Source organism: Fulmarus glacialis, unplaced genomic scaffold (genome assembly GCF_000690835.1).
Source record: "Fulmarus glacialis isolate BGI_N327 unplaced genomic scaffold, ASM69083v1 scaffold13533, whole genome shotgun sequence".
NCBI lineage: Eukaryota > Metazoa > Chordata > Aves > Procellariiformes > Procellariidae > Fulmarus > Fulmarus glacialis.
Window position 1 is genome coordinate 33,153 of NW_009201105.1, and position 15,306 is coordinate 48,458.

General features: G+C 41.6%; 1 protein-coding gene across 1 annotated transcript in view; it reads left to right on the plus strand.

Annotated features, from left to right (window-relative positions):
• CFAP44 (cilia and flagella associated protein 44) overlaps nt 1-14,422 on the plus strand; it is a 42,563-nt gene extending 28,141 nt beyond the window's left edge. The window contains exons 25-35 of the mRNA XM_009573819.1: nt 2,972-3,475; nt 4,894-5,097; nt 5,521-5,716; nt 6,706-6,816; nt 8,331-8,461; nt 9,602-9,718; nt 10,622-10,823; nt 11,533-11,693; nt 13,067-13,201; nt 13,749-14,000; nt 14,276-14,422. Coding sequence (XP_009572114.1) covers nt 2,972-3,475; nt 4,894-5,097; nt 5,521-5,716; nt 6,706-6,816; nt 8,331-8,461; nt 9,602-9,718; nt 10,622-10,823; nt 11,533-11,693; nt 13,067-13,201; nt 13,749-14,000; nt 14,276-14,422 — 2,160 coding nt within the window. The remainder of the gene's footprint in view (nt 1-2,971; nt 3,476-4,893; nt 5,098-5,520; nt 5,717-6,705; nt 6,817-8,330; nt 8,462-9,601; nt 9,719-10,621; nt 10,824-11,532; nt 11,694-13,066; nt 13,202-13,748; nt 14,001-14,275) is intronic.
• Nucleotides 14,423-15,306: the final 884 nt, after the last annotated feature.

The following is a 15,306-nucleotide window of genomic DNA, read 5'->3' on the forward strand; positions in this document are numbered from 1 at the left end:
GTGGTTTTGAATTCTTCAAAAAATCTTATCATCTAGTATCTGGTATGCTTTCCTTAAAACACTGAACTAAACCGTTACAAAAACAGGGATGTGAGCAAGGACAGGTGTTTCTAGTGTGGCCTCTCCATATTTGCACTTCGGCAATCAAAACGTCTGAGTACTAAGCATTGGTATCTTCCTGAGAAACCAGGTCTTTTGGAGCCACCTTTCTGTGATAGAATTCCTACAGCTACCACAAAGACACAAGAAGCTCAAATGTTGTGCAGTATCTTTGTTGCTTTCCTTTGTGACTTCTTTACCCCCCTCCTTCTTCTCATAGGAACTGTCTTTCATTTTATTTGGCCGGAGTGTAAAAGAGTGACAAATTTCTTTAGCTAAAAGAACAATGAAGAAATATATCTACTGAACTTGGAACTGTCTAGTTGCTCTTTGGTAGGAAGACTTATTTCTTTCCCTGCTTGCTGAGCCTCTTCACTGCATGGTTTATCTTTGTCTGGCGAAGTGTAAGTTATACTGTCAGTGGCCCTGAATCTTCTCCAGTCTTGTCCTCATGAACCAATTGCCTAATCTCAGGCACCCTCTAGGCTGGGTTGCTTTGACAGCGAGGTCTAAGCATTACAGAAGCAATGCTACAGTCTCAGGGGATTTATTGGATCACTTGAATCTCATGCTTGGGCTCCAGTACTTCATTGTGGTGCTGGTGTTACCAGATACCCAGTGATTAACCTAACTCAGTAGGACAAGCGAATGCAATCAAAGGGAATAGTTCTTGTAAACTCCAGGTATACATAGATGAAGAATTCCAGTTACTTCAGGTGGCTAGTGTACAGTGTTGTTTTCTTTTATAAAGATCAGAGAAGTTTCTGCCAAAAATATTAATGTTAGATCACATTCAATTATTATTTCATGTGAAAAGGATAAATTAATACAGCATCTCCTTATCACAGAATCACAGAATGATTGAAGTTGGAAGACACTTCCGATGGTAATCTAGTCCAAACCCTCTGCTCAAGCAGGGCCATCTAGAGCAGATTGCCCAGGACTATGTCCAGATGGCTTTTTAATATCTCCAAGGATGGAGACCCCACAACTTCACTGGGCAATCTGTGCCAGTGCTCAGTCACCCTCACAGTAAAAAAGTGTTTCCTGATGTTCAGAGGGAACCTCCTGTGTTTCAGTTTGTGCCCATCTCCTTTTGCCAGTCACTGGGCACCACTGAAAAGAGCCTGGCTCCATCCCCTTTGCGCCCTCCCTTCAGGTATTTATATACATTGGTGAGATCCCCCCCTAAGCCTTCTCTTCTCCAGGCTGAACAGTCCCAGCTCTCTCAGCCTTTCCTCATATGAGAGATGCTCCAGTCCCCAAATCATCTTAGTGGCCCTTCACTGGACTGTCTCCAGTAGCGTCATCTCTCTCTTGTACTGGGGAGCCGAGAATGGGACACAGCACTCCAGGTGTGACCTCGCCAGTGCTGAGGAGGGATCACCTCCCTCGACCTGTGGTAACACTCCTTAATGCAGTCCAGGATACTGTTAGCCCTCTTCACCACAAGGGCACATTGCTGGCTCATGGTCCACTTGGTGTCCACCAAGACCCACAGGTTCTTTTCTGCAAAACTGCCTTCCAGCTGCTCGGTCCCCCGCCATGTACTGGTGCATGGGGTTGTTCCTCCCCTGATGCAGGACTTTGCACTTCCACTTGTTGAACTTCATGAGGTTGCTGTCAGCCCATGTCTCCAGCCTCTCCCTCTGGATGGCAGCACAACCCTCTGGTGTATCAGCCACTCCTCCCAGTTTTGCCTTATCAGCAGACTTGCTGAGGGTGCAGTCTTGCCCCATCATCCACATAGTTAATGATGTTGAACAGAGCAGAATTATTACTGAATTCTGAATAGAGAATTGCTACTGAGGTCTGCCTACAGGCCAAAAAAGATGCAAACAAGTTGTTACAAACAGTTTTTGCTGCACTTGGCTGTTTAATTCCCACCTCTTACATCTGATATAAGTGGCACTTTTCAGATTAGTGGATCTTCATCTTGAGTTGGAGAAAAAACATTCAGCTGGTGCCAAAGTTTTCTGAGTTGACTTTGGGACTCTGGTTTTCTGGAAGGCCTGGAGAGAATTTGTTTTGGACATCTAGTGGCTTTTATGAAATCCAAAAGCATCTGACAGAATGTTACTTTCTTGCTTTTAATATCGCTATCTACTATACTTCGAAAACTCAGAACTTTGTTCCACTGCTAACCACCTGCAGTAGCTGTGATTTCAGCTTCACCGTCACATATAAAAGACAAGAATTTCATCTGCCTTCCAGAACCTACATTTGTGGAGAACTGCTTCAGCATCTTTGAGGTTATATGAGGTAACGGCTTTGGTTTTATGACTATGTCAAAGAAGTCTGTATTTCTGTACAGCTGTGCATTTGGTAGTGTGTACAGTAAAGGTCCTCTCAGGTATGTTTCTTTTGTCTTGCTTGTTTTACAAAATACTAAAAGAGATCTGATTTTCCTTTTGTTAGTGTATTATTTGTACTACTGGAAAGAGGGCCATGTATCAAAGCCGAGATACTCTCCGTATTTAACGAAATACAGCCCAAATGACTAATCCTCTAAAACTCACAGCTTATTTTCACAGCCTCTGTCTGCTTTCTACATTGCTTCAACATCTCATGTCAAGAAACTCACAATCAAGTCAGGAACTGAGAGAATGGGGAAGCCTCCCTTCCCTTCTTACACCTTTGCTATTCACTGTGAAGAAGAGGAAGAGAGGTGGTTCCAAAGATTTTAAAACCACAGACTGAAAGACAGCTGTTAAAACATGCTAATGTGTGGAGATGGTACAGAAAAGAAAACTAGTATGCAAAGAAGGAAAGTCACTATAACAAGCTTCTTAACCATTACTTGTGTTGGGGAAGACTACGTACTTTTTAAGTGTTCCTGGGGAATCCTGCTAAAATTGTTTTTCCTTTGCAGATCCATAAGAGGAAAGTGAATATGAACAAAGAGATCATGTCTTTGCGGGATCTCAAGGTTTCTATTATTGAGAAGATCAAGTGTTTAGTGCAAGAATTGAAATCCATACAGACAGCCTTGGATTTATCAGAACGTCTCCCTCTTCCCCTGATCCCTCAGTTACACCCAGACGAGGTTCCAGAAAAAAAATTTGAGTATGACAGTGACATCCTCCTGAAGTTCAAAGAGGAGCAGGAGGCCAAGGCAAAGTGCCAGGAACAGTTGGAAGGGTCTCCCTCATCACTTGCATTTAGGCATGGGTTTCTTCGAGCTCCTCCCATTAAAGAGATTGACCCCATGGCACAGGCTGCAGGTGCACACCTGATGAAAATAGCATCTTCTGTGGTCACAGAGCAGCGAAAGGTTTTTGAGATCGAGAAGGCAGAGCCAACAGAAATGGAACTGGAAATTTTAAAGAGGGAGAAGATAAAAAACCTATACTTGCAGAAGACCTTGATTAAAAAGGTAGGACATCAAAAGTTATTTTTTTCAGATGGAAAAATCCCACTGCGTCAGAAATAAAACCAAAACCCGTTTTTTCTGTCTCAGGATTGCAGCTACTCCTGCCTTTCCTAAGTTCAGGAAAATGCTAGCTGGTGCAAATTACAGTGTAAATCAGTACAAATCCCTACCTGTGACCTGTGTGCTGACTATCACTTGAAAAACAGATGTTAGATTTCTTACTGATTGTTCTATGAAACCATGAGCTTAGTGGCCAAAAAAGACAAATAAAATGTTAGAAATTACTTGAAAAGTGACAAAGAGGAAAAAAAGGAGCATCACTACAACTTTGTAGATTTGTGATGTTTTCAGCTCTTAAATAACTGTAGTCCCAAACTTTTGGTCTCAAAAATGATTTTGTAGAATTAGAAAAAGTACAAAAGAGAGTAACCAAAATGCTTAGTCATGGAAAAGCTTCTTTAAAAGGTACATCTAAATGGATAAAGCATCTTTGGCCTGGAAAAGGAGCAACTGAAAGAGTTGTGGCAGAGGTAATAAAATTATGAATAGCATAGAAAAGGAGAGTGGGAATCACTTCTTAAAAGAAGGAGAGATATCAAATGAAATGGTCATGTAGAAAGCTTGAAACATGCAAATGGAAATAGTTTTCCTATCCAACAATAACTAAGCTTTAGAACTCAGTGTTAGGATGTGGGGGAAGCTACAATTTGATAAAGCCTGGAAGAAAAATCCATTCAAAGCTGTTGAATATAAACATACCACTTCAAGCTCAGGATCTCCCTAAATCAGAGTTTAGGAGGGTACAGTGAAGAGCGTGCCAGAGGTGTACCACTGTTCACTTGTTTGCTCCATTTCTTCCCGTCTTTTCTCTAGCTTCTGCTATTGGCCATTGACTCTTGGGTCTACCCCAACAGAGACACCCTTGTGTTCATGTGTGTGAAGGTTTTGAGAGAATATCCAAATGCTGCTGTGACCATCACATATGTATAAGTTAATGTTGGCAGCTTCTAGTGCTCATTTAACTGTAAATGTCAAAGGGAAGAGCTGGCAGGTATTCTGAAAGAAGTCTGCCAAGGCAGAAGACGTGTTTATTGCTACATCTGGGATTGTTACATGAACTACTACTACTGAAGTAGTAAAACATTCTCTGAAGAGTAGAATACTTCTGGGGTGGAGTGGGATGCAGTGAAACATTCCTGTGAAACCCCGGTGATTCTTTTGCTATTGTGTTGGGAACAAAGACACATTTGGGATTAGCTTTGTCTTTCTAAGCGCTTCAGTAATCCATAGTAAATGGCATGGGTGAGTTGTTGATTTGGAATAGAGAATTTTTGCCTTTTGCTCCTTTCTCTAGCTCTACATGTTTAACTCCATTCCTAATACTTTCCCTGTTCCTCATTTGCCTCTCTCATATGCTCCAGATCAATGCACTGGTGATCAACTTCGATGCTGAACTTCGCTTTCTGCGGCACAAGAAACTGAAGCTGGATGTGCAGATGAAAAGTGCTGACCTGCGCTACATCACATGGTATGAAGAGCTGCTTATCCTGAAGAGCCTTGAGAAACATGAGAACTTTCTCCAGGGGCATGTTGACACCCTCATCAGTGAAAAGGAGGCCATGCAAGTAAGTAGCCCATGTGCATCTGGATTTAACAGTACCACTAATGCATGGCTTGAAACAAAAGCAAGCCATAAAGTAAATGGTGGCATCTCTTTGCTTCATTTTAGCACTGATCCAGCATCTAGTGCTAAATTTTGAAAAACAAGAAACTTTTGATGATCGACCTAGGATGGTCACTTTTAACTTCCAGTAGTTAATCTTTTCATAATCTTAACAGTTGTATTTTAATGCGTACTTCATGATGTGGAATAAATGACAAATCATATACTTAAATTTAAGAACATACTTCTAGGTTTTGCTTGATTGAAGCATGGGTTTAAAGAGAGAAAGACAAGTTTTGCATTTCCAGATCTTCACAGATACATCCTATATACACAAACGTGGGTTGTAACTTTTAACTGAAGTAGGTTTTTTTTGTTTGTTTAGTCAAAATTGAACAGCTACCTTGCACAGATGGAGAATAGAAAGTGTGAGATTGTAAAGCTTCAGGAATATGAGAAAGCTCTCTATGACAACTTCCAAGCATCCCTTGGAGAAAACAATGAGTTTGCCCATTTTCTGACTAAGGTTCTGAAGAAGAAAATCAAGTGCATGGAGAAAAAAGAAGTAGGAAGAGAAGCAGGTTGGAGATACTGTTCTTTTTGTTTTATGGGTTTGTTACACATACTTGGGCAAGGGGACAAGTAAATGTGTCTCAGTCTAGCTGGAGCCCTGTGTACATGCAGCACTGAACTTCGTTCAAAAAACCACAGATCAGACCTACCCAGATTTATTTATATATCGACCCATGTTCTGAGGCAGGCATTTTGAATGATAACAATGGTGTAATTCAGTTTCTAACATAACTAATTTGGTCTGATGACAGCTCCTGCAATGTACTTCCTGTAAGTCAATGTTGAGGACTGATAATTGGTATGAAGAAGAGGCAAAGCTTTAAATAGTTACTTCCTATGCTGTACCAATTGGGAGCTATGGATAAGTGATTAGTCTGCCACATTCATGACATTCTCCTTTAATCTGTCCATTGACTAATGAGAGATCATAGACCTAATCTGCAATCAGCTATTAGTCACAGGACTAAACATATTATGAAAGGATTTCATTTATCTTAGTGACTCGTTTTTAAACTGTTAAGGCTAGGCAGTCTTACCGAGCTAAAATACTTGTGCTGTCTCTCTGGCTTGGCTTTTGATTTCAAATGGGACATGATTAGCAAAAAGTGCAAACAACAGTGATGCTTTTGTGACAGTTTCGTGCCTCTGTGTATTTTGCTTGGTTGATTAATCTCTGTAGTAGAAAGGTAAACCTACAAGATTTAAATTCCTAGCACATAAAAGAGAGGAAACATTATTGAAGGAAGTCCCAAAAATGTGCCTGTGTCTGTGCATTTGGCACTATTAGGTGATCTGTCTCCCTCCTTTTTTTTTTTTTCTTTTTCTTTCTGTGAAATTATCAAATCAATGCAATAGGCACAAGGTGCCTGGATCCATATATTACCAGGGTGATCTTTCATGGATTATTGGGATTGTGTTCACCAGCACATTGGCATAATGCACAGCTAGGGGGCCTGGAGATGTTCTGCAAGCCAGCAGTACTGTCCTTTTCTTCCAGATGAAGAAGATGAGAAGGAAGAGGAGAAGGATGAAAAGTCCAGCTTGGGGATTGGTGAAGAAAATTCTGGATCTGAAGATGAAGTCTTTGATGACTCTGTTTGCCCAAAGAGTACCTAAGTCATTGTTTCCTTGTGTTGACTATTTGTTTAGCTTTAGGGAAAATATTGTGTGTTTAAAAGGAAAACACAGAGTTTTACATTATTGACTGCATATTAATGCCATTAAGGGCCAGAATGTGTGTACCCCTCCTGAGTGCAGCATTTCTCCCCAGGAAATCTCAGTGAAGATAATGAAACTGCTGGTATTATAGGGTACCCTAATTAAAAAGTTTGGAAAAATAAAACTTAGCTAAGCACTAAGAATTAATTATTTTGTGTAAAGAACCATTCACCATTTCATGTCTATTTTCTGGAGGGAGAAGGCTCCTCTCGGGAGTGGAGCTGGAGCGAGGCTATAGCTGCTCTCTGGAAACCTGCTGCTTGGCCTAGCTGGATCCCTGTTCAGGGAAGTTCTGCGGGGACCCTACCATGGTGTTAAATTAAGCTCTTTGTTACCACCTCGTGGATTTATGCAGCAATTGCCTGTTGCTAGGCTGCTCTCTTATGGGTATCTGAAAAATTAGGAGCTTTACTTTGCAAAATCCTCTTCATTCATTCCTTCAACAAAGAGAAGCAACTGCCCTCCCCTTTTCTTTTCTATGAGTTTAACTAGTTTAGGGTGTTGCTTTTTTAAAAAATCTTTGAGTGATATGTCAATGACCATGTAACAACAATGCTTTATTTTCAGTTAGAAATTACCAACAAATTACCTTGTCATTTTTTTTTAAATTGGATTTTAACATAATTTTCACAAATTGAATTTTTGATGAACTTCTCATTCATCTCCTTTTTCAATGAAATGTTGGGAAGAAATGAAGAGGATTTTTACTTTTTGTTGAAAAAGTCCAAATTACTAATTTAATGGGGAAATTACATGTTGCATTAGCCTCTTCATATTTGTCTCTTTATGTGTAACTTGCTTTGCCTTTATTGGAATCCTTTTTTTTTTTTTTTTTTTTTAAATTATGCCCACTGGTTTGGGTTGATAATGCTGACTTGATTAATATGACTGAAATCACTGCATTAGAAATTCACAGATCTTCCTTACCATGAAACAAATGAAATGGGTCCTATGAACCACAGCTTCATTTACAAATAGAGATATAAATGATCCCTGCAGCAAGTTCACCATTTATAGTGAAGGGTGCTATGGATAAACAACTATATGTTCACATAATTGAAGATTATACTCTAACATGTATTAATTACTGGAACTGCATTACTTACAAAAGCTAACTTTTGAGCACTCGGCTTTAATATTGGCTTTGATGCATTTAGTCTTACTTCTGGAAACAAGCTGTTTTGACTGAATGTAAAGACAAAAAGATCCATCCAAGACATTCACCCCCTCATGGAGGAACGTGGCCCATGTGGTTTATGTTTGAGAAAGCTCTAGGGAATCAAGAGCATGGTCTTATTATGGGCAATGCTGGGCGATGTGCACAATAGGAGAAGCTACTAGCTCAAGCCTGTAACTATAGTACAGTAATCAAACTAAGCTATTCTTTGACTGTTTCTTTCTCAGACTGCAATGAGGCACTATTCCAAAACACCATTCAGCTCCGGCAGAAGCGGTTAGACATTGAAAAGGCTTTAACAGAGGAGAAGAAAGTTGCTGCTAACCTCAGAAAGAAATATAATGCCTTGGCCAAACAGGTATTGTAGTGTTTTCTTCTTGTCAAGCATCAGCTGGGTCCATTACAGTGAAAATGTTTTGCTAGTTATTTTGGCTAAGATTTAAAACCAAAATTCTAACCCTTTGAGAGGCCTCAGTTTGGGTAGAGGTATCTGTGGTAGCACAGAGGCAGGAGGCAGCTCAACATGGGTCACCTGTCCTCCTGAAAAGGATAAATCAAGGTGGTCCGACCTTAGCTGCTATGGGGCTGGATCCAGGTTTTAGGTCCAGTTCCTTCCCAGCTGTCTAACCATCATGCAGCAGCAGAAACTGGATTCTGTGGTTCAGATGCGGCACCTGATGTAGCCTGGCCCATCCTCTGTGCATGTATATGGGGATGGAGAGATTAAAGAATCCTTATCCTAATACAAATGCAGGTTAAAATAAATGCATAAAAATGCTATTTTCCATCTATTTCTTTTTGCTCTTTGTCATAGTAATCATTGAATAAACTCACTTGGTGCAAGTTTTCCTTTTAGCTTTTTTGAGCTCCTGCATTCATCAAGACATTTGATTTATATTAATTCAAAAATATCTTAATTTGAAGGGTTATCCAGGATAGAGTGTGAGTTCTGCCAAAATAATATTATGCAAGTCTTGCTTTTATTGTGTCTCAAAAATGTTCCATCAAATATGCTTAACTTACAACGTTTTTTGTTTAGTTTTTAAAGGCTTTCCTAAGTGCCAGCTGCCACATATTCACCCTGGGGTCTGACATTTGAGTCTGAATTGTTTCTTTCTCATGCAGAATCAATAAGCAATTCCAGGCATAACACAATAAAAAATATCTTGCAGGCTCTGTAGATCTAGAAGTGTTTTAGACACTAAACAAAGCAGCTGTCTCTTGATACATACAGGGCTTCTCTACTAAGGAGACATTTATGAGTATACATGTGTACAGAGATATTCAGGATAGAATCTTGCTTGAATATGTAGATGAGCCTCATGTTTGCCTATGAAACTCACCTATCATAGTATGTTTTAAAAAAAAAAAAAAAAAAAGGCATTTTTTTTCTATACTTCTTTCCCTTTTGGATAAGGAACTCTAACACAGAAGCTTGCTGCCTTATGTATTTGAGTACTACAGGATTTTTGTTTGTCCACAATTTGTCTTTCTGCAGGCAAAAGTAGTGGAAACCAGTCTGGACACCGCAGAGAGGGAACTGGAGACCTTTCAGTGGGAAAAGCAGCAGAGACTGAATGATCTGTATGTGGTTGTGCCTTTGAAACTCCATCAGGTAATTCAAGATGTTGTGCATCTGCAGGTGCATAATGGCCTATGTACATCTAAACAATGGTGTTACTGTTCTTTGGCGCCCTTAGTTCCTGAATCACCATAGTCTCCTGGGCCTGAAGTGTCATTAATTAAACTTCATGCTGCTATTTCCTGATTTTTTTTTCCTTCTCTACTCTTGTAAGGACAGGCAGGTCAGCCCATTGCTGAAATGTGCATAGTCTTCAAGTTTGGCATGGGATTTTTCTTCAGGTCCATACCTACCGATACTCTCCTGAAAAAAAAACACCCCAAAAAAACAAACCAAAAAAGCCCCCAAACTATTGAAACTAATGGGAGTTTTGCCCAATTCAAGAATGCTGGATTGGATGCAATGCATTCATCTACACAGCTGTTAGCACAGGGATGATAAGTAGAAAATGAAGAGGAAAACTGAAGACAATACTCTTAGTTCCTCTGGGCTGAATCTTGTCCTCAGAGAGACAAGATAGGCCTCTGCCTGTTCTGGCTTATATACCTCTGAGGCAAGCTCAGCTCTCTCCATTTGTTCTATCTCCCTTCATTAAAAGATTGGTAATGAAGACAGAAGAGTCTAAGGCCTGACTATGCAATCCTGTAGCTCCCAGGTCATTCAAAAGTATAGTTGACAGGGAGTGCCTCACTCCGCCTTTGTTCCAGGTGCCATAGAAGGGTAGACAGCTTTATAGGTAGACAGTCATCACAGCTCTAAGTAGTCTTTGAGCTTTGCTGAGTGGTAGTGATTCCCTGACCCAAAATGTGAGAGTTGTGCCCACGCTTACTATTACCTCACTCATTAGTTCTCTAACGCTCACACATTTGTAATCCAGAGGGATCACCAGCACCCTTAATAAGTAAAGTCAGCCTTGCTTATGGCTGTTTCTTGCAGGTGGAGTACCTGGTTAATGGGGAGATGCCCAGTGACTTCTCCCAGGCTTTGGTCTTTACCAACCAGTCCTTAGAGTATCTGCAGAAGAGAATTGGGGAACTACGTAATGAAAAGATAATGCAAAGAGAGATCTATAAGAAGGCCCAGGAGCAACATAAGCAGCTTGTCCAGGACAAAAAGGAGATGGATATAAAGATTCGACGTGAGTAACAGAGACTCTGAACAACACAGCATACTAGTGCTCATTCTGTCCGCCTCACTGGGTGTGAGTAACTCACCAGATGTCTGTCTTTACACTCACCCAGATATTACAGCAGTTACTGCAGTAAATAAAGCAGAAAGAGCAGATCAAGTGGACTGTTTTGATGAAGTAGTGGTAGTTCTCCAGCACTGCAAAGTCATTAGGCTATGTGAAATAATTTGGGAACTTATAAGGAGAGCTGACTGAGATGAGACACTGGAAGTCAGGACACACGATTGCTATTTTTGGCTGTAAACCAGAACTGCTAGGAAAAAAGTACTTTCCCCAAAGCCACATAAGTTTTTTGGCAATTTCCTCCTCTGTGTAACATAAAAAGAATGAAACAAGCCGTATTTGAAACACTTACTTTCCCAAGATCCAAACCCAAAGATGTGTCTAGCACCACCAAACCTGCAGCGGCCCTATATAGCCTTTGGTGTGGGAGTGGCTTACTAGGACTGGCTTAGAGTGTGGCTTAGTGACAACACAGACACGGTCGTGGGCAAGGACAAACGACAATATTCAGTTGTGAGCTCTGTGTGGTCTTGTGTGAATTATTTATTGCAGAGCAAATACGAAAGAGCTGAGAAAAAAAGCTGGGGGTAAGGCAGAAATTCATATTAACCAATGAAAGATAGTGCTGCCATTTGTGCCACGCCCTTTCTGTTAGGACTGGAAGAGAAGTGCAGTCATCTGATGATGAAGAAGTTTGGCCGGTTGGTTGATTTTGAAGCAGTTCAAGCACACTCTGTTAACATCCGTGTGGAAGAGTTGGAAGTGCAAATAATGGAGAAAGAATATGCGCACTCCCAGGAACTCAAAGAGTGGGAGGTAAGGAGCAGGAAAAGGAGGGCATATGTGTTATGATGATCTGTTAAGGCTTCATTTGCCTGGGGCTGAATAACTACACTAAAATCTTTTGTCAACATGTTCATGGTGGTTTTTTTTTTTTCACCTGTCATTACTAGACCATAATGTCCAACTCCCATTTCCCATCATCATTCCTACCTTTGCTTCAGTTGCTGACGCACATCCTATTTTCTCATAGAGGTAGTTGATGACCTTTTTGTTTTACTTTCCTCAAATGCATCCTTCTGCTTCAGTCCCTATGTGAAGTTCTTCCAGAGTGCTTTCCTTTGGTTTTCAGCTGGCATTTGGCATCTACTGCCACCTCCCACCACCTTTGGTGACGAACTTATTTGAGTAAAGGGCAGCCCTGGCTCATGCCCGAGATGCTAGTCTGTGCAGTCTGAAGAGTGCATGTCTCTACCTGGAGGGCCCTAAGGCTCAGCTACTCTGGTGCAAGCAGGCAACACTCTTATGCTGCCCTTACAGAATGCTGTCATTGGCTGACCTTTTAAAAATATGGAGAGAGAAAAATTAGAAAACAGTCAGGGGAGAAATCTCTCTTTGAGCAAGCATCATGACTCTTGTTTTAAACTGACTTTTCTTTCCCCCCCTGAGCAGTAAAACATCAGCACCTTTATACATGTATCTAATATGTTTTGTGATTTCTACTTTTTCCTGTTCATGTCAGTTGGCAACAAATTCTGGGCTTAGCCTTGCTGGTGGGTATTCACTGCTCCTTAGAGTATCCAGCACACATCTAGATCTGGCTCAAGAGTTTTCTAACTGGCATCAGCAAGGACACAAGTAGGTTTGTAATGAGCTCTCCTGCCCATGTTTGTACGGCATGACACATTGCGAGGGAAGTAGAGTGTTGAAGCAGATTTGCAGTTCCTTGCTCTCCTGGTTGTCCTGTATTTGTAGCTAGGCAAAGAACCCCTGTCCTCCCTCTAGATTTGGATATGAGAGCCACATCTCAAAGCGGAAACTCATAGCCCCAGCCTCCTCTGTTCCTCTTCTATGGTGGCTTGTGGCAGGTGTAGGAACCAGCTTAATATGTAGTGCACACAGAGAAGTACTATGTACCTAACAGTTTTCTCTTTCCCCACACTTTTGCCTAACTAACTGCTTTACCTAAATACTTAAGCATTTGCAATATTAAAAAGAAAAAAAAAAAAAGAAAAAAAAAAGAAAAAAAGACAGATTGCACTAAAGGTACTGTGGGATCAGGTGATGTACGCAGGATCAGTCTGTTGTTTATCTTCCTTCTGTGACACTTACTTTGTGCCTAGCACTTCTTTCCCACTTCACACTTTTTGCCGTCTCTCATCCCAGCTCAACCTTTTGTATCTTTCTAGGAAAGAATCTTAGACCTGCGGCAGCAGCTAATGAAGCTGACAAAGGAAAACACCAGCAAGCTGCAGCAGCTGAACCGGTTCTGCCTTGAAAAACAGCAACTTGAAACTAAGCTGGATTCACTAAAGAATGATCTGGTAAGCCTTTTAGCCACTGTACTGCGTGCAGGGTTGGGACTGTTCAGAAATGGCTAAGGGTTCACCCGGCCCTCACCAGCTCTCTGGTCTCTGCAGTCAGCAGTCCGGGCTAATACTGCCTAGTGGCACAGGATGAATGGCTGCTCCAAGGTCTTGGAGATGAACGAGCTGATCGTGAAGTAGGCCATACCTTAGCTTCTCTGCTAATTTCTTACTTAGCTGCTTTCTAATACTGAAACAAACTCATTTCTAATTAGAAAATGTCTTGCAGCAGGTCAAAATTATTCCTTTGTTACATGGAAACAGCCACATGAATTAAAGTGTTTTCTTTGCTCTGTATTAGGGAATAAGGCAGCCACCTGTGACAGTCTGAATCTAAGTTAATGGTCCCCCAGTCTGACCTCTGAGTAGTCCTGACTGAGGAGTGAAGAAGTCATGAAGCTGTCCTGCTTCTTGGAAAGCCTCATTTTCCCACTTGAAATAAATTTCCACCATTCGTTCTCCCATGTTTTACAGGAGTTATTTTTTCTTTTTCCTCTCCATACAGGGAGTAGAATTTCAGGGCACCCGAACTACTGACATCAAAGAGAAGGCCAGGCTGGAGTCACGGCTGAAGCACACAGCTCGTGACACAGCCCTCCTAAGAGAAGAAATCCATCTTCTAAGCAGAAAGGATGGGTGCTTAAGAGAAGAACTTGCTCTCCTTAGCAGAAAAGATGGCTGCCTCTTTCTACAACCTTTATCACCACAGGACTCTGAGACACCAACTGAAACATTCCCTGTTCTGACATCAGAAATGGTAACTAACAGTCCAAGTGTCCCTTAAAAATGGATATGGTTAACTGTGGCAGTAGTAATACCTGGAAGCGTGAAATGAATTGCTTTGGCTATGCAGGGGTTTAGTTGTAAAGGGTTATATTTGTTTCCCCTATCAAAATATGGCTGTTGTGACAGATATAGAATTAAAAAATGCAAATACAACCAGTAAATGCTGTTACCAGTCCATTGCAGAGATTTCCACTGGCAGATGCCCTGTGTGTATGCGCATATGTGTATGTCTGTTCTTCAAAACAGTGGCTGTTGAAGGCTGGGTATGAGAGTTTCACGTGGGCAAATACAGCTTTGGAACCTGTGCTCTCAAAAATACTAAAAGAGGTCTGCCTTAAGGATGTGTTTTGTTATTTGCTGAACATCCTAGCAGCAATGGCAGTTCTCTGCTAACTGAGCTAGTTAGAGTCAAGGGAAGTGCTCTTTGTTTGGAGAAAGCAAAGGGACCTTTCTGCTCAGGGCCTGCAGTGCTCAGACGGGCATGGAGCCAATCAAAGACTTTCCCACTTGCCTCTGCTCTGTAGCAGTGGGAAACTGCACTGCAGTGCAGGATGTGATATTCACCTGGCATGAGGAAGGTATAGCAAATGCAAAGTCAGCCTGTAATTCCACTGGCTTGCACCTGCTTGATCAGAATGAGAGAGCACCACTCTTTATACGGTTTCAGGTTTTATTCTTTTTTTTCCCCTAGCATTCAGTATGGTGGCAGTGCATGATCATTTACACCACTTACCCTGTCTTACTGTGAAAACTTCCTTCAACGCAAAAGCAGAGGGGTTGAGTTGCACTGTTCTTCCCGTGCAAAGTTTCTGAGGGTGCACAGGGAGACTTGCGGGTTGTTGCTAGTTTTTAATTAAATAGATTGAACAACCTGCAGCTGCTCTTGCTCTTCCTCCCCACTCCCTGCCTTTTGCCACTGGTCTTTGTACAGCAGTTAGAGGAGCATTCAGCCAGGATCCAGCCATATCCCAGCCCAGGCACTGCCCCTGCTGGTCCCAGCACAAGAAGTGAATGGTGCTTGTGCTGCCTGCCTTTTCAGTGGGTCCCTGTGAAGGTGCTGAGCATCCTCTGTCTCCTCAAGGGAAAAAACCCCACCCTTATCCATAGGCCTGGTTGCTGAAAACTTTTGAAGCTAGAAAACCACAGGATGGGAGTGGGGGATAAGGAAACAAAATTTGCAGAGATGTGGGTGTCCGTCTGCCTTGCCCCTTCACCAGACTCGTGCAGCTGTCCATGGAGATAAATGAAAATTTCCTCTAGCTATGCTCCTCACTAGA